The following is a 19933-nucleotide window of genomic DNA, read 5'->3' on the forward strand; positions in this document are numbered from 1 at the left end:
ACGAAGAAGAAAGTAATGTCGGTCTTTGCCAGTGGAGTTCTCAGCAGGGGGTCTCCGCCTGCTTCTGAAACAGACCACCAGGTGGTCTCACCTGCAGAAGATGCAGCTTAACCTCTGCTAAAGAGTGGGTTCCCAGGGGAAACACAGCCTACCTTCCCCTTGAAGCTATTTTTAATTGAAACCCGGCTGGTGGGTGAGCTTTTTTTAATTAATTAATGAATTTATTTATTTTAATTTCCCTCTAATGATGGGAGCGAGAATACAGAGAAAAATAATTCAGGCAGAATTTTTAAAAAACAAAACAAAACAAAGAAACATAATCCCTGATTTTCTTTGTAATGTGCAGCTTATTAAACAGCGAGTGCACCTAATGGTCCGTCTGTATGTGTGTGTGTGTGTGTGTGCGCGCGCCCGCGTGTGTGTTCTGCCCGCAGAGCTCTGCTCGCCGTCACGCTGCCTTGCAGGCTGTTATTAGGGTCGTTTAAGTCGCGAGTAGTTAATTAAATCTGGCAGAGGTGATCGCAGTTGTACGACTTTGCTGCGTCGCCGGGTAAAGTGATTAGCACAGCGCGAACCTGTGTCACACATTAACCAGGACCTTATTACCCCGTTACCACCTTATTATTACCATTACCTTTTGGTCTAGGCCCTGTACGTCTCTTTCTTTATTCAGTATTTCTGAATTTTTAGATTTAATTTTTTTTTCTATTTTGGCTTGCATGTGTAGATCTCAGCTGGAAGGTGTCTGAGTTCTACACTGAAGTTGAGACTGAGGAATGAGACTTTATTTTTGTAGAAAAGCTTATATTAACAGCACTTTAACAAAAATAAATAAAAAAAATCATCTCTTGTATTTCGAGTAAACTGACCAGACTTTATTGATTAAAAGACACTCTTATTTTAATCACAGAAGTTCTATATCTATTAATATTTAATGTAATTTAGTCCCACTGAGATGCTTTTGTATTACTTTGGCTGCATCAAGGAGATTAGCAGTGCAAGTAAGGATACCATTGGCGTTGACTTAAATGTCCAGTGTGTAAAATTTGGCTTGATTTATGATTTTTCTATTGGTAAAAGCTTAATATACTGCCCATTAATACATAAATAAAAGTGTTTACTCGTAGTACAAGTAAAGTCATTTGCTTTTCCTACCCTTTGAACAGTTCTTATCTATATATAAGAATTTTCGCAGATCAAGGGTCTTACTCCCAGTTACCTGCTGTTGTGGACAATCTAGCTGCCTGACAGTACAGTTGGTATTTACGCTGAACGGTGGCGTGCTCAAATAAACCAGCGAAGAAGAAGAAGGTGGTCGAGGTATTCCAGGTTTGGGTGCGCAGGCCACTGTAATTCACTGGCAAGGTCAGGAGAAGGATGGGGACTAAAAGACACTACAATGTTAATGTAAATACTTGATGTTGCTGTTCTTTCTTCAAAATCTCCAAATATTGCACACTAGACCTTTATGCGACCAGGAGAGGTTGCTAGTTCGTCACACCACCATCGTAGAGACAAACAATTCAACAAATGGTTCATTGAGTGAAGAAACTTGAAAATGCAATCCTATCTGATGCTTCCTTGTGCGTTGAGCCATGAAGCAGTGCAGTTCAAGACTTCCTGCAGGTGCATGAAGTGACATTTCAGCATTTTAGTCATCCGCTGAAAACTTTTGGTGAGAAAAAAAAAAACTTTTCCATGTTGAAAAGCTCTCAGCGCCTTTCAGTCTTTCTTTTTCTTTTTCCTTCTCAACCCCTGAAATGGCAATCGGCTCCCATCAATGGACAGAGGTGAAGTGATGCTGCTGAATGATTCAGTGATTCATGGACTCACTCCAGTGGTATCAATCTTCCCACTTCAGCAACACACACACACATGCGCACGCATGTGCACACACACACACACACACACACACCGACAGCAGTTTATAAGCCCAAAGCTGCGCCGTCGTCGCCGCCCTGCTGGTGTTACATAAATGCTTTTTTCACATCAAGTGTTGTTTCGCTTTGACTCCTACGACTTTAACACGTGTGTCTGTGCGCGAAAATGAAAGCGATGACTTGAACCGTGTTGTCTTTTTTTCTCCCACTGCGCCTGGGGGGGGACGGGGACGGGGGGAGCATCCAAACACCAACATCTGTTTTCTCCTTTTCTTAAAAAACAACAACACAATAAATACCGGCTTGCACGCGTTTGCAGACGACTCAACGCGCTTCTTCTCCTTCTTCTTCTTTTCTTTCCTTTTGCCGCACTCTCCTCCTCTAAGTTGATGCAAATCGCTTGTACCATTGTAATCCCCTGCCTGATAAAAAAAAAAAAAAAAAACCCAAGGAGGGAGGAGAGGAGGAGGAGGGAAGAAAAAAACATTCTTATTCTAAGCAAGAATATTATCCGTGGAATTAAATTTTAGTTTGTCATGGGTTTTCTGGGATCTGTCTCTCGCTGTAGGAACTGTATGGTAATTTCTCTTTCCACCGGAGATAATCTCTTTTTAGAAACAGGATAGAGATGTTTTCTTGGCTCGCCGGACACGAGGAGGGTCCTGCTGCAGAGTGAGATATCACGTCACTGTTTGACTGGCGCCTTTTCATCAGAGAGGATGATTGATGTGGCCAAATTAAAAAACAAGCGGCCGTGGTTTTATAAAAGGATGCGCTAATCCCAGGCTGACAAAATGATCGAATGGATCGTCGCTGTTTTAAAGTGGCACATTTTAAGGATTTAAATTGAAGGAAAGACTGGATGAGTACATTTCTAAAAGTTTTGACGGAAACAATGATTGATTACAGATTTGCAATGCGAGTAAGGATTCGATTGGCGTTGCCTTAATGTCCAGTGTCTAATATTTGGCTTGATTTATGGTTTTTATATTGGTAAAAGCTTTATATACTACCAATAAATACATTCATAAAAGTGTATGATAGCAGTACAATAAAAGTCATTTGATTTTCCTTCCCATAGAATGGGTTCTTATTTATATCTAAGAATATACATAGATCATGGGTCTTGCTCCAAGTTAGCTGCCATCTTGTACTGCCATATTTGTAAGGAAGCCTGGTGTGGACAATCCAGCTGCCTGACAGCATGTTTGGTATTTAGGGTGAATGCTGGCGTCCTCAAAAAAAAAAAAAACACAAAAGAAGAAGGTGGAAAAGATATCCAGATTTGGGTGCACAGGCTACTGTAGTTCACTGGCAAGCTGAGCAGGGAGAAAAAATTAAATACGCTGCAATCTAAATTTCAACCACTTGATATCACTGTTTCTTCATCAAAAACTCTAAATGTTACACACTGGACAACACTGGATATAGATTTAGTTGTCTCATTCTTGATAGAGTCATATCATATGATCATGCAATCGTGTGGTACTCAAAACCACTTTGACTCAAGGGTGACTTTTAAAGCAGTCCAGATAATTGCTGTCATAGTTGCTTTCAGAAATAAAAAGCAATCAAAAGGTACATAACTTCGCCATTTCAATTTCCACTTTGAAATAAAAATCCAATCACATCATTATGACCTTAATTTTGTGAATTACTGCCTATGACTCATCAAAATCCACTTGGAAACACGTCAGCACAATTGTTAGCTCAAGCGCTATTGTAATTACTCTGATCCTGGCTATCACTGTCACATGTATATTTATATATATAACAAAGGCATCAGATTCACATATGTTAACATATTCCACCGAAATTTGAATTTTGTCCCACAAAGCATTCACATTGCTACTTCTAGTGACTTTGATATGTCAAATAAACATTGTGTAAGCATGTAAATGGAGCAAAATTGCTGAAAATTGTAAAAATAAAATAAAATAAAAGTGTTTAATGACATTCCAACTTACACTTCTTTTTCAACGTACATGTAGCCAAAACACCCTCAACACTAATTTAGAGTGATTACTATTGTTGGTTTAACATATACTAAGTGCGTCAACAGGGCAAATAGAATACAGCTGTTAAAAAAATGTGTATCCTATGAGATGAAAAACTGCCTGTGAACAATATGTGAAAGCTTCTTTACAACCACTTTTAAAAATCTTTTTGCCATTTATTTAATACATAAGAAACTAAAATAACTAAAATAGCCCCATGCGTTCACTTTTTTTTAATACCCAACCCTGACTCTGATCACTGGACTCTTCCTCTGCGTTCAACCACAAAAACTAATTTTTTTTGTTCATCATTCTAATTGGTCATCTTATTTAAGAAATTGTAATTTGCATTTCCAGAATTTCTGTTTTTTTGTGTGTTTTATTTAAAAAAAAAAAAAAAAAAAATTAATGTCCTTCAATAGCAATTGTATTTCAGCGTTAAATAATATTATTTTTCAGTTGAAAAAACAAAAAACTTGGGTTAACCATTACAGAAACATCAAGAATTTATTTTGGTAGTTTCTAGTTCTAGTTTGTTCCTGTAAACATTCTCCTATGAACATATATATATACATATATATATATATATATATATATATATATATATATATATATATATATATATATATATATATATATGTATATATGTATATATATATATATATATGTATATATATATATATATACATATATATATATATATACATAATATATAATATACATATTTAGATATTTTTTTGTCTTGGCACGGTAGGCGGCTGAGTCTTTGGGGGCAACTTTTTAAATGCATCGTGGCTAACAAGTCAGTGCAGACAGAATGTGGAGAGAAACGCGAACAAAAGGGTGAGGCTACTGATTTGTTAAGCGCATGCAGACATTTTAAAAAACAAACAAAAAAACCCCAATGTAGCCAAAAGTGCGCCAAGCAGCTTGCGTGTCTGCCGCTTGTTAGCTCGTTAGCCTTCTTCTCTGGCAGCGGCAGCAGCAGCACTGCTAGTTGTGAAACACACAGTGACACCAGCTACTCGCCGGTCGTCCTGGAAGAGACTCGCTGGCCGACTAGCAGGAGCCCAACTGGACGGCGGCTGGCTTCGCCAAGTCAGAGATCACTCTTTTTCAAAGTGTGAAATCTCTAGGGCACCGGCCACGTCACTGTATTGTTATCGGGGGGAACAGAGGCCGAAGAACGAGCCTGGCCGCTTTTTCCCTTTTTTGATATTTTTTTTCAAAAAAATCTTGGTGGCTCTTCCCCTCTGCCAGTCCTCTGTTGGGATGGCGGCGGTCCACTGGAACCCCCAGCTGAGTTCTCCTCCTCTGCCCTTTTCACCTCGTCCCGCCGGCCGCTGAAAACCGATCAAACAACCCGAGGCCTTCAGCCGCCCCGGCAGAGCTCCTCTCATTTTAATTGCGACCGTCCAGGCGAGGACGGCCATGAATATTACATCACAATAGCATTAATATGCTGAGGACAGCCTAAATGTTTTAATATTCGCACTGTAAATTATTGAGATTGCGTTCGACGGCGGTTGGGGGCGAGGGTCGTTCCTCGGAAGTGTTTAGCGGTCCGTTTGTATCGGCGAGCTTTTGGGATTTTTTTTTTTTTTTTTTCATCTTTGTGGCTTTCCCAGTGTGCAGTGCAAGAGCTGCTTTTGACCGCTGGGTCCCCCTGCTGGTGGAACCCTGCGATACTGCTCTTGTTTTCCTCAACGGGAAGGAAGAAGCAACCAAGAACAAATTGTTGTGTGCGTGTGTGTGTGTGTCTGTGTGTGTGTGTGTGCGTGTGCGTGTGCGTGTTTTGTATGTGTGTATGTGACTGGCAGGCACTTCTTCCTCTCAGGCCCAACTTCTTTAGTTTTCACATCTGTCTTTGCTGTCCCCTGGCATGTCATTGGTGGACACACACACACACATGCATGCACACTCCAGAAATGATTCTCAAAAAGAAAAAAAAAACTCCCCCATCTTCCTCCCTCATGTGACGTCCCGCTGAGCTCAGACACGGATCAGGTCGGGCGTCGTTTTCGAGCGACTTGCACTCGGCGATGTTTCTTAAAGTGACGGCGTGGTCGGACGGGAGGAAGACGGATCGGGGAACAGATTGTAACTGACATGTTAATTTCTTCACCGTCACTCACGACCGGGGAAAAGAGGGAGCGGGGGGGCGATCAAAGTAAGGGGGACCCCCCCTCCTCTTCCTCTTCCTTCCTTCCTTTTCTTTGCCGTTCCGGGCGGTGCCGCTGTGATCAAGGAGATGCTGAATGTTGCTCTCGCTGTCTCTGAAACCACCACCATAACCCCACCACCACCACCAGATCTGTCGCATCGCTCCGTCCCCTCGTCGCAACTGCCAACCTCCTTCTTTCATTTTTTTTTTTCCTCGAAAGGTCAAACCGCGTGATTAGACGGTGAAAAAGCAAACAGCTGGCGGATGTTTGCGTGGGAGGGAGTGAGAGGTCGTCCCTGAATCGAGGATCTCTCTTGTTAGGTTCTCCCCTCTGTAAACGTTCGATATAGATACTATTAATGAGACGGGGCGGATTTTCTTTTACACGTATCAGGGATGCACTGCTCTGATACCATTTTTTTTTTTTCACAGAACGAGTAGAGTACGAGTAGTTGCATTTCAGTACTCACGATACCGATACTGAGTATATAATAAGGCTGTTATACATTATAGTATATATATATACGTATATATATATATACATATATATACATATATATACATTTCAAAGTCCCTGTGCTGTAAGGCCACATTAGAGGAAAGGGCTGCATTTAGCATTAGCTCTTTAAGTTCAATAGCCTAGAAAAGAAAAGGTGAAAATGTTTGTTTCTCCTTATCAATCACATATTTTCCCGAGTCGTGAGACTCCATCTGGTTCTAGAAATATTGGCACTCTCAAGTTGTTGTTTTTTTTTCAGGGTGGTGTGGGAGCTGGTTTTATTTTCTAAAGATTCTTGCGGATCATCAACACCAGTTTTACAGGCATATTCAGCACTCAGTCACCTGCTGTGGCAGCTTCATGCAGTATAAAAGCGAAAAGTTTAATGCTGTCGAGTCGTGTCTGCAAGAATTTTTCAATATCCTCTTGAGGTTTTGCAAAAGATTCATTTGGGAAGCTTTTGAGCGCATCTGAATTTCGAGTTGCAAATGTTCAGTTTAGTCAGCAGTGCACGGTATCAGCTAGCGCTGTTTGTCCTGCTGATGATTGTCACTTTCAATCAGTCCTATTTTAAAAAAGCAGTGTTACTGATGTTAAAACTCCCCTTTCTCACTGCGCGTGTGTGTGTGTGTGTGTGTGTGTGTGTGTGTGTGTGTGTGTGTGCAGGCAACCTTGGTACTACGGCTGGGGCTTCAACCTGCCCAGAGGTCAGGCCCTGCTGGACAAGTGGAACCAGATCCCGGACAACACGGACATCCTGGTCACACACTGCCCCCCGCTGGGTATGGAGCACACTACAGCGCTACACACACACACACACACACACACACACACACACAATGAAAACACGTGCAACAACGAACGGACGTACTTATTCTTCCAGATTCAAGCTTGAATTAGTCGTATGTGGAAATTCACAGTGATTAAACACACTGTAGGCACTTCCGTCCCCTCTCAGCAAGAAGGTTCCGAGCTCGAATCCGGGTCCTGGGTCCATTGTGTGTGGAGTTTGCATGTTTGTGTGTGTTGGTTGTCTCCGGGTTCTCCTTCTTCCTCCAGCAGTCCAAAGACATGTGCGCAAGGCCAATTTGGAACCTCCAACCTGTGTTTGTCTCTCTACGTGGCCCCTGCGACAAAGTGACCTTTGACCCCTGACCGCTGGGATAGTCTCCAGCTGACCACTTTACGACCCTGAGTGCAGGACGGGGAAACGGGTCTAGAAGATGGATGGATGTTATATTCTGGCACACTTCGTTAGGAAAAACGTTACACCTTGTCAGTGTCCTTTTAGCTACACAAAAAACATTAACAAATATACGATGAAAACTTGAAAACACCCCTAGCCTCGGTATTTGGGTCAATTCTATATAATTTCCCTTAAAGAAGCACGCAGAAATTGAGGAGGGAGGTGTGGGGGGTGACGGGGGAGAAGAGGGGTATTTTGCCTTAATCAGTGCGAGTGATGCAGGTTAATTCATGCCGTGCAGTCGAGCGTGTACAACAATACACTCTGCTTCACAAGAGATTATTCGCCTTCGCGGGCGACCACCTCTCAGCTGGGTTTTTCTTTTATTTCTTATTTTTTATTTTGCACGCCTGTTTATTCACGCCCCGGAACTAAAAACACGTTGGCACGCAGCACGCCGCTCCTCTTCACGCAAACACCAGAGCTTAAAGGGGTCAAGTCTGCAATTTCCGTCATTGTCAGATAGAAGGTAATAAAAAAATAATTGAGTCTGTGAAGCTCTCGCAGGTGCTATTTCTCCTGCGTCGTCAGGAGCGTGACATCACACGCCTTCTCTGGCTGTTCAGTGTCGGTGCATGTGAATCTCCCTCACGATTTTGGGCTGTCTTTCAGCAAAGTTTTAGCTTAGCGTTAGCATTGGGTATGAGCACAGGTTATTTGTTGCTTCACATGGGCACTGATGTGTGTGTGTGTGTGTGTGTGTGTGTGTGTGTGTGTGTGTGTGTGTGTGTGTGTGTGTGTGCGCGCGTGTGTGTGTGTGTGTGTGTGTGCGTGTGTGTGCGTGTGTGTGAAGCCTCTCTGTTTTGGTTTACATGCGCTCTCTAGTGGTGGAAAGAAGAAAAATGCATATTGTCACTTTAAAGAAAAGACAGGTGCTGCCTTCCGAGCTAACTGACATTTGTATGCACGTCTCTCGCTATCACGCTCACACGCACACACACACACACATGCGCGCCGTCACACCTCGCCTCCCACCGCAGCTGTGGTCGTTCACATGAGTTTGTGTGTGATTGATTTCCGCGCCTGCTGCCGTTTATTTTCCGTTCAGCCTAGCCAAGTGTCTCAAGCTAAATCTGCTAGCATATGGAGCGGCTACAGCTACAGCGGGCTGCTAATGCATGAGTGCGCGCACATACACGCACAAAGGCACACACACGCACACTCTGGAGGGAATGAGAACGAGAGAGAAAGGAGAAGTAGAATAAACGGGAAGACAAAAAGTTTTAATTTTATTTTTTCCAAAGTGCCGCAAGCTACTTCCCGGATATTTCCGACACAAAGAGGCGCGGCGTGAAATACATTGTGGAGAATGTTGAGGTTGAGGGTGGGGGTGGGGTGGGAGGGTTTGAAGGGAGCAGGATGTGCTTTCGCACTGCGACAAAAAAAAAAAAAATCTTTTATGAGGCGCAATAAAGCAGCAGATCGGCGGCTCGAGAGGAAAATATGGCCCCTTTATCTGGCTGCGAGGAAGAAGTTAACGGCGGTAGCGAGAGAAAAGTGAGACCAAAAAAAAAGGAGGGGAGCAGGCTGGGCGCCCGCAGCAGCAGCTGCTTTCAAACAAGCGGCACATTAGGAAGAAAAAAATAAAAAAGAAAGAATAAAAGAATACCCCAGGACACACGAGCCCCGAGCTCGTAACGTCCCACGACTTGTAAAATAATACAAGTTACAGTTTGACGGAGGGTTTCGAACCCAAACGGAGCTTTAAAAACACGATGCGTTCAGGGGATACCTGACACATTCACCGCCCGCTGAGATGCGGGAACCTTTTTTTTTTTTTTTTTTTGAGAATGAGTGGCTCCATTGGCTCCATAACTTTGACGAGAGTTAGGCTGTAAATAAATAAATAAATAAATAAATGAATAAATTAAGCTCCGTAAAGAATGTTGAAGTTGTCCCCAGGGTGGCGTCCCCTCTCGTTCTGCTTTAAAGGCTGCGGTAAAGCTGCAGGATCACCGTTGCCCGTCGCTTTCAGCGCCGCTCGGTCTCGTAAGAAGGTGAAGGCAAATACGACTCGGTAAACAATACACGGGAGGTCCGAAGGGTTTCGACTCCAGTCAACAAAAGCGTGTGAGCCAGTCAGAGTTCTGCTCTCGACTCGGGCTGTTTTCCTTTTCACACTATGCTGCTTTAAACCCCCCCCCAAGAACTGTTTAAATAGAAATTTCCAATTGAGATGACATGCTGCATTCTGTGTCCTACTTAAGTAAAAGTATGGATACTTACGTTAAAAGGTTTTTGTTTTGTTTTTTAAAGTACTCTGGTGAAAGTAAGAGTGCTGATTCAACTCCTTTACTAAAGTACAAGTAAAAAGATAGAGGTTCTGAAATGTACTTAAGTAAGAAGTAAAACATTTTTTTGTGCTGTTAATAAAACTATACATTCGGCAATAATTTTGCTAAAATAGAAAAGTTTTGACTGGCTAATCGTGACTGAACTGACCAGATGTCTAGCGGGAGCACCTTCATTTTTAGTTTTTCTCTGTACTGAAAACGTACTGAACTTTGACCCCAAAGCCAGGGAACTCTAAAATAATCTCTGTCTAAAACATGATCCACTTTTATATTTAATGAGCTACTACATCTAAAAATTTCAAATAACAGCAACTGCAATAATAGTTGCATTACTTTTAACAGATTTGAATCTTTTAAACACAAAAGTAACTGGCACGTTTTTCCAATCTAAGGAGTAGAAAGTACATATATGTGTCTAAAAATTTAGGCAGTAAAAACATAAAGTTGTCAGAAAAACAAATACTCAAGTAAAATACAGACACCTGAAAAATCTACCCAAGTACAGTAACAAACCTCTGCCTTTTTGTCATAGATAAGAAAGCATTTAAGTCTCATTCAAATCCTGCTTTTGAGCTCGACTGCAATTTATTCAACAAGCAGCCCAAACATCAGCCTCCTATTGAATAACATAAAATAAATTGGAAACCAACCAACAATGGAATTATTGAAAGTGCATCATGTTTCTTCCCTTTTCTTCTCCATTTGTCCCTGTCATTCAGCAGCGCCTCATTGATTTGTCCTCCTAGTCTTGCAGTGCTTCGCTTGTGAAACAGCTCTTTTCAGACTTTTGCAGCGTTTCTATTTACACGACTGCCACTCGAACCCTGCATGAAAGTTAATTTTACATCACGTGCTGGAAAACTGTGCGGAAATTGGCACTGAAATAGTCAGCAAATATTCTGTTTCTGAGACAACCACACTGCATTTTAGACCCAGTTAACATCACAGTAACATTACAAAGGATGGAAAGTGAAAGACTGAGACTTTGGACACCTCATGCATATCTGATGTACTGTATTATGCTCAGAATCAGTCTTGAAGGTTAAGTGTGTAATATTTGGAGATTTTGAAGAAGAAACAGCGACATCAAGTGGTTGCGTTTTAGATTGCAGCGGTCTTTTACTCATCCTCCCTCTCCTGAACTTGCCAGTGAACTACGGTGACCTGCGCACCCAAACCTGGATACCTTGTCTGCCTATTTCTTCTTCGTTGGTTTAATTGAGGGCGCCAGCGTTCAGCTTAAATACCAAATGCTCTGTCAGACAGCTGGATTGTCCACACCAGGCTTCCTTACAAATATGGAAAGGCAAGATGGCAGCTAACTTGGAGCAAGACCCTTGATCTCTGCATTTATATATTCTTATATATAAATAAGAATCTTTCTAAGGGTTTTATTGTATTGCGATTACACACTTTTATTAATGTATTTATTGCCAGTATATTAAGCTTTTACCAAAATAAAAATCATAAATTCTCCCAAATTTTACACACTGGATCTTTAAGTCTCCAACTGCAGTTTATTTTGGTGCACTTACCAACACTGTCCCACATACTGCACCCGCACCTCCCTTGTATCACACCCAGAGTACAAGAGTACAAGAACTGCAAGAATTTCCTTTATTTGACTTGTCTTGCCAACAATAAAAGGCAAAATAATTTGATTTGTTGGTGTGCTTCTGCACGCATACCCCAAAAAAATTCTCAGGCAAATATTTAATGACAACATTGGGGTTGAGTCAAATTTTAAGGGTGACTGAATACCTTTTTCCACTGCCATTCATCTACAATATTGTTTTAGATGGAAAGATGACATTACAATTTCAGTAGCTAGTTAAACATAATGTTTTTATTAGTGCTCATCATTTGTTCACTTTGTTTGCAGCACTGTGTTTAAGCAGCACAGCAGGGCTAAAGACTTGCCTTGACGTGGGGACCCTGTTTAAACATTTTTTTTTATGAATGCTTAACACTTATTTTAAATGGAAAAACTAAATACATTTTTTACTTATTTATTTATAATAAAAAGTGTTTTTTTGTTTTATTCCTAAAAGTGAAATTTCCCCCGACCACCTCCTAAATTTCAACACAAACCAGATAACAAACAAATTGTCAAGTTTCTGCTCTTGATTCTTGCGTGAATCCAAGGTGAAAACTCGGAGACGTGTTTTTCAAAAACACACACAACAATATCTTTTGAGCCAGAAAGGGCTCCAGCTTTCAATGCGTTTTTTTTGTTGTTGTTGGGGTTTTTTTTACATATAAAAGAAAAACAGCGCTAATTAAACAGATTGACTGCTGTCACTCAGCACATTTGTGCTCTTCAGAGAATAAACCTCCCTAATCTCCAACTTTCTTTGAGTTATTTGGATGAAATAGGCCTTTTTTTTCTTTTCTTCTTCCCTCCTTATTCTCGCTTATTCTCCCTTTGTGTTTGTCTCCTGATTCCTGTCTGTGCTGAACGACAGAAGATTGAAGCGCTGCTTTATTTTTTTGGACTCGCAGCCAGAAACTCTCTTCTGCTTCATCCTTGTCACATTGACTGGACGCTTCAACATCCAATCAATGTCTGTTAATTTAGTTTGAAAACCATCTGAACTGAGTTTTCAGGATTTTAGACCTAAAGGTCCACATAGAGCGTGGACTATTATACAGTTGTGGTCAAAAGTTTACATACACTACATGTTCCTACACTAAATCTCATGCCAAGTTCAAGTTACACAATCGAATCATGGCTAAACCAGCACCCAGGAAGCCCTAGGATTACTGCTTTTGGGAAATAAAAAGAAAAGGCAAAAATTCCTCATCATTTGAGATGTATTGATATTTATTTGGAGAACACCGTTTTTTTTACTGGGTCATAAGCTTACATACACCCAATTGTCTGGCCTATTTAACAGTAAATTAGTTGAAATCAGGTTGTGCAATCATTCATCAATCAATTCATGGAATCATCCCTTGAGTCTGGTGTTCATTCATGTTGTTTAAAACCCAAGGTGTAGAAATTATGGGGTATAAAAGCAGCTTGACTTTACACACACTGCATTTCGACTTGAGACTTGCAATGGGAAAGTCAAAAGAATACAGCCATGACATCAGGGAGCAAATTGTTGCCTTGCAAAAGTCAGTCTCGTCTCTTGGGACCATTTCAAGGCAGCTTGATGTACCAATGGCATCTTTCAGACAATTGTCCACAAATGTAAGCACCTTCAGAGAACAGCTGTAATGCCATGGCCTGGAAGGAAACAGAAATTAACATCCATGTAAACAACTGTACATACAATACTGTTATATAAACCAGGGAAGCACAAATACCGATACCAGTATTGGGTATCGGTACAGATACCGGGGTTGAGTACTGTACTTGTAAAATACATACCACGATACTGATATCAGTTGTATATGCATGTACATGTACATTGTACTGCAGTGAACGAGAAACTAGAAAAACATGCTGAGGAATGTTGTTCAAATAACAGCACATCTGTGGAAAAGAAAAATTGAAGTAATCCTATAATGTGTAATAGCCTTTTTACATACTCTGTATTGGTATAGGTGAGTACTGAAATGCAAGTACTTGTATTGTCCTGGTTCTGTGAAAAAGTGGAATCGGTGCAATCCTATTAGAAACTATCTCTCTATTTTCAAGCAAATAGGTTTGAATAGCGGAGGTTATTGGTTTTGGCATGGACCGGTTTTCTTCATTTGCTCCACTGATAATTGTCATTTCTTTCTGCGTGATAAATGCTCCCATGAAAAATTAAGCCTCACTCCTTAAATTACAATATAGAAACGTTATCAATATTATCCTAGATTTTATTGTGGAAGTACATTTAACACTGACTAAATATTTTTTAGTCAGTGTTTGTGTTTTCACAGCCTCCTTCCTATTTGTAACTCTTGCTCATTTGCCTGATTCACCTTCCTGACATCCTGACACAGCTTAGTGGTAATGGTTTGTTTGGGTTTGTACGCGTTTTTTTCCGGTCACTCAAATCGCTTCACATTGGAACCAGTTTTCATTCACACAAACTGGTGGCTTATTCATTAATAAGGGTGTTTTGGTGCAATTTTACTGGATTTTCAGGTTTCCTGGACTGGGTTCCCAAGAAGATGCAGCGAGTCGGCTGCATGGAGCTGCTCAACACCGTCCAGAGGAGAGTCCAGCCCAAGCTGCATGTGTTTGGACACATTCATGAGGGTGAATACATGAACTTTTTTGACTCTCCATTTATATGCATTACACCGTGCTGAATACTCAGTTTCATCTGATTCATCTGATCTACTGATGCACAGAATAACAGCCATCAGTCTCCAGGCCAGGCAGCATGAACCCATGAATCCATCACTTAAATGCACTTCAAATAGATGAAAAAAAAAATATGAATAGTAATATGAAAAAATCTGCTCTAAGTCTTACCATGTGCCATAACAATGTCATCCAGTCAACGCAGCTGCATCTTTTGTCCTTTGTACTAATGATTTCACAGTTTATATAATGTATATCAATCATAATGGAAACCAAACCAAAATAACAATAACAGAAGCCCTAAGTGAGATTATCTCCCATTAATAATCACTGTAACTAAATAATTACTTTAACTAAATTAAGGATAAATTAAAAGTCAGATATGAACCTAGATGAACCATGTACAATCTACTACTATTACACACACTCACATGTACTGTATATAGTCAAAGTGTCCTAAACTAACTATAAGTAACTCCAACACCATTTTATCCAGGCCAGCGAGGTCACTGAGTCACTGAGTCACCTCCCCGGACGACCGCTCGCTTCTTTTTGAGGTTATCAGGTCAGCGTTGAGTCTGTGAAGAAATGGTCCCCCATCATCAGAGAGCACAAGATTAAAAACCAGATAATTCAGATTTTACTCTAGGGTAAAAGACTTTACCCCCTTAATGAGAGAGAGAGAGAGCGCGAAAGAGACAGAGAGAGAGAGAGAGAGAGAGAGAGAGAGAGAGAGCGCTGACAAAAGCAGCAGTAGGTCGAACTATGTTTTGTATGCATGTATTCTAAATCTGAGTGCAATGACGTGGACATGCAGCCCCTCCTCAGGACTCTCCTGTGCAATAAAGTTAGCATAAGATTTTAAAAGGTGAAAACAACATCTGCTGCTCGGCAATGTGGCAATATATTTTTTCATTTGATTATTTTACTGTTTGTGTTTGGAATCCCCCTCAAGAGCACGTTTAATTAAAACTGTCTGCTGGATGGTTTGATAATGGAAAAATCAATGAGTCAGTCAATCCAAGTTTTGTTTGTAAAGCACTAAGATCCCATCCAAAGTCCAACTGATCCCTGTAGAGCGAGAATGACGCATCAGTGGCGGAGCAAAACTCTCCAGTGGGTAGAAACCGAGAGCAGAACCCCAGACTCTCTGCCTGGAGTGGCTGAATTCTCAATGTGTGGACATTTATTGCGTGGATAAGTGTCAAAGTTCCACTAGTCCATATAAAGTTAAAATTAGGGATGCACCAGTATCGATACCAGTATCGGGTATCGGTACCAGGGTTGAGTACTCTACCCGTACTTATAAAAGCATGTGCCGATACCACAACACGATACCAGTTGTATATGTATATATATGACAATTTTGTGTTCAATTTGTGTTTTTACTGCAGTGAAACTTGTTCTAGAAAAACATGCTAAGGAATGTTGTTCAGATAACAGAACATCTTTGGAAAAATCCAAAGTAAATCTATCATGTGTAATGGCCTTATTAAGTACTCAGCACCAGTATCGGTGAGTCTCGTACTCTACTGGTTCTGTAAAAGATGGTATCGGTGCATCCCTAATATCAACTATCTCTGTATTTTCAAGCTAATAGGTTTGACTGAGGTTATTGTTTTTTGCATGAACCTATTTTCTTTATTTGCATCTGAAACACAAGTAGTCGTGCACTATCCGTTCTGTTAAAGAAGTGATGCAACTCTACTGAAAGAGTCTGCCGATGACGAGTCCTGAGTCTCAAATCCACCTGGCACCAGGACCTTCAGGACTGGGCTCACTGCTCCTAATACCAGCCCATATATATGTATATATATATATATATATATATATATATATATATATATATATATATATACATATATATATATATATATATATATACATATATATATATGTATATATATATATATATATATATACATATATATACATACATAAGTTGTAGTTTATTTTTGTACTTGCTGTGCCAATTAATGCAAAATACAGCTTGTTTCAGAGTGTTTTCTTAGTAAATGCATATATATCGAAGGAAATGTGTCTCCACTGTAGGCATTTCTACTTTCTATTATTTTAAATGATCGCCGCGTAATAAAAGGCGACTGGTTCTCGCTGCTGCCCCCTGCAGGCTACGGCATGATGACCGACGGCACAACCACCTTCGTCAACGCCTCAGCGTGCACCGTCAACTTCCTGCCCATGAACGCGCCCATCGTCTTCGACCTGCCCAACCCCCGGACCACATGACTAGAGGAGGCAGGCTCTAAAACGCCTGCAGCCAATCAGGAGAAAGGAGCCGCCAACAACAGAGGGAGGTGAGGCCCACGGCCCCCAGTGGTGGTGTGGGGGAAAGAAAAAAAAACGGACTGGAACCTGTAAATAGAAGTGCAAAAGTGGGGACAAAGTTGGACGTGTGTCCTGAAGAAGCTCCCACCTAGTGATTTTTTTTTTTTCTTGCTCGCAATTTCTTCACCTGGAGTCCGAAAGCAGCTCACGCGGACATGCGGAGACGTACTTTCACATGCATCCCTTCCGCAATAACGTGCTTGTGAGAGAAGCAAAGCCTGCGAAACGTCCAGATTTAAAAACTAAACAAAGAGAAAAAAACGACGATGCGTGTGTGAACTCCTGCTGCTCCGCTCTGCTCTGCTCTGCTCCAGTCTTAAGGCTCGACACCGAGTGAGCGCACTCTCGCTTTTCTCTTTCACTTATGTGCGAATGTTTGATCAAAGCCGGTGCGAGAGGGCAGCGAGAGGTCCCTCGTCCATTAGGGGGGGCTGCAGTGCCCAAGCCGGAGCGTCAGAAACTCGTGGACGTGGTTCCTCCGAGCCTCGTTACGGACTTCACAAGCTTCTCAGCCGGCTGAGTGGAAAACCAACCGGCTAAAATAAAGAATGACTCTTTATGTCTTCTGTACTCCCCCTGTGCCCTGCTTCCCTCCGTTTCTTCCATTTTAACCCCCCCCCCCCCCGCTCTCTCCCATCCCCCCTTCCTCTCGTGTCGCACGAGGCGACGGGACGAGACTTTTCCTTTGTTTTTTATTCTTTAAAAAAACAAGAAACAAAGCTGTAATTTAACGTACTGTAACTGCTTTATGTAGACATTCTCCGTCAAGTAGATGGGGAATGAAGAGGGGAAAAAAACGTTTTTCTTGGAGATTTTCAAGTTGCTATGCTTTTAAAAACAGGGGGGAGAAAAAGAAAAAAGAAAAAAGAAATACTTGTTAATATTTGTGTCCGAAAATGTGTGGTTGTTAACATTTTCCTTTGCTCCGTTTCTCAGTCATGTAAATTGCTCGTTATGGTGTTTTTTCTTCTTCTTCTCTGTGAAGCTGCTCGGCTCCCCCTTGTGGTGATTAACTCTTTCATGTCCCTCAGCAGTTTGTCCCGTTTATTTATTTATTTATTTTTTTAGCTCTGCTCTAGCCATCTTCCCTCCCTGCGCTCTGCTTTATGAATAAAGGGGCCCTGCTCAGTCTTGAGTGTGCTTAGCATAACAAGGCCGCGTCACACTTTGATCTCCGACATTATGTAGCGACGTTCCCCGAGGCTGCAGTTCGACTCCCGTTTCGCCTGCGCATCAGCATTCATTGTGCTGCCTGATGTCTTAATGTTTCTAAACGGGCATTAGAGCAGAGAGAGAGGGAGAGCGAGAGAGAGAGAGAGCCCGAGTTCCTTCAGCCGAGGAAACACGTGTCCGTGGATAATGGGAGTACATAGATTCCTTTGGCGCTCGTCCGTGCAGGTTTTCTTAATGTGATTCATTTCGGCAGATAAAATCTTTTCTGTTTAGAAAGTAGTCCGTCAGAGTTAGGGTCTACATGTGTAAATCTAAAGTCCTGGAATTTTTTTTTTTTTTTTTTTTGTCCAAATGTTGGTCACGCTGCCAATCCTGTCATATATCATGCTAATTATGATGCTGTTTACAGAACACATGCAATTATGGTGTGTAAAGGTACAAAATGGGCAAAGTTTTTGACCTTTATTGATAGAACTTTATTGGTCACACACTCGTAGGATGTGCAGTGAAATGAAAAAGTGGCCAATGCTTCACCAATTATGGAGAGAGAAAAAAAAGCTAACATTTATAACTAAATAAATATTCACAGTAAAGAAAGAGCAACAGGAAGAATCTAGACCAGTGGTAGGCCAACTTTTTGACTGGTGGGCCACAATGGGTTCTAAAATTTGACAGAGGAGCTGGAGCAGATGGATGGAGTGTTTTTGTGACCCACCTCATAGGAGGAAAAAAATATATCATGGGATATGTAGAAAACATGTTGCTTTAATGTCCATTGAAAATATACAAAAGCGTTAATACGTGTATTTGAAGCGCCACAGTATTTAGCCCTTTGTTGAAATGACTCTTAAAACACTGAAAACTGGATGAAATACTATTTTATGACTCACTTACTATTATTATCATTTCTTCATGTTTGGTGGGCGGGATTGAAACGCTTAAGGGACCGCATGTGGCCCCCAGGTCATAGTTTGCCCATGCCTGGTGTAGACCTACAGTATGTAATGTCTTAATGTCTGTTTTAATGTACTTTTATTTTGGAACCCCAAAATGCTAAGTACTTCCTGATTCTTTTACTTATATTTGGCTGAGGTTTTGATACTGATGGAATGCAAAAAAAAAAAAAAAAACTTTTACATTTAATGTAACCAAAATATTCTTAGCATTTAGACAAAGAACACGAAGACCATCACTTCACATTGTGTCAGGTACTGTACTACTGTACTTAATACAGCAAACAGCTTCAGCCACCAACTCTGCGAGATGCCACGTTTATTTACTATAAAAACTAAGATTTTTCTTTTTAAAGTTGCACTACTTTATTGGACCAGAGGGGGAGAATTCCGGTACAATTCAGCAGGATGATTGTGATCGGCCAGCAAGCTGTGCAGGCGTGAAGAGGAAAAGGGAGAGGAGGACGACGATCAGGGTAGTAGGTAATAGTTTGAATTTGAGCTTTTTCCTCGTTTTTTTCCCCTTTTTTGGGGACTGAAATTCCTAATTTATGTCCACAGGGGAAATGTTCCTGGAAAAAAGAGCAAAATGGAACTCTTTAAAAACCAAAAGCAGGGAGGAACTTTCATGTCTTAATGAAACGCTGTCCGTTTGTTTCGCGCTCTCCTCCACTCGCAGGCCTCATTTAAGAGACGCCTCGCTTTGATGCTCCTCCGCCTTGGAAGAAGCCATGTTGCGTCCCTCCCGTTTTCTTTTCTTTTCCTTTTTTTTAAATTCTGTTTTCTCTCTTTTTTTTTTACTTCTCGATTTATTTCTTGAGGCATGCTTAAAGGAGTTAATGACTCCTGCTACTCAGACAATCTGCATAAGAAGAAGAGAGGGGGACTTGTGGGGGGCTGGGAGCGGGGAGGGGGGGAGGGGGGGGGGGGTGTTATTTGTTCCCAAAATGAAATATGTGCTGTTTGAAAAATAAAAATAAAAAAACAGGGACAAACGCCCACACGGCTGACTGACTGACGGCTGAAAGTTGAAAAGCGGGCTGCGAGCTGTCGGGGCCTTTTTTAAACGGAATGTTAATAACTGTCCTTCAATAACATTTGTACTTTGCAAGTTCAACAACAACACTGGGCGGGT

General features: G+C 41.3%; 1 protein-coding gene across 2 annotated transcripts in view; it reads left to right on the plus strand.

Moving 5' to 3' along the window:
- Positions 1–18122, plus strand: part of mpped1 (metallophosphoesterase domain containing 1) — an 82264-nt gene extending 64142 nt beyond the window's left edge. For both annotated transcript variants that reach the window (XM_076011215.1, XM_076011214.1), the window contains 3 exons: positions 7207–7322; positions 14165–14278; positions 16455–18122. In XM_076011215.1, coding sequence (XP_075867330.1) covers positions 7207–7322; positions 14165–14278; positions 16455–16573 — 349 coding nt within the window. In that variant the 3' untranslated portion in view covers positions 16574–18122. The remainder of the gene's footprint in view (positions 1–7206; positions 7323–14164; positions 14279–16454) is intronic.
- Positions 18123–19933: the final 1811 nt, after the last annotated feature.

This window comes from Nelusetta ayraudi, unplaced genomic scaffold (assembly GCF_046127955.1).
Source record: "Nelusetta ayraudi isolate G7.1 ecotype Tasmania unplaced genomic scaffold, CSIRO-AGI_Nayr_v1 ptg000135l, whole genome shotgun sequence".
Lineage (NCBI taxonomy): Eukaryota > Metazoa > Chordata > Actinopteri > Tetraodontiformes > Monacanthidae > Nelusetta > Nelusetta ayraudi.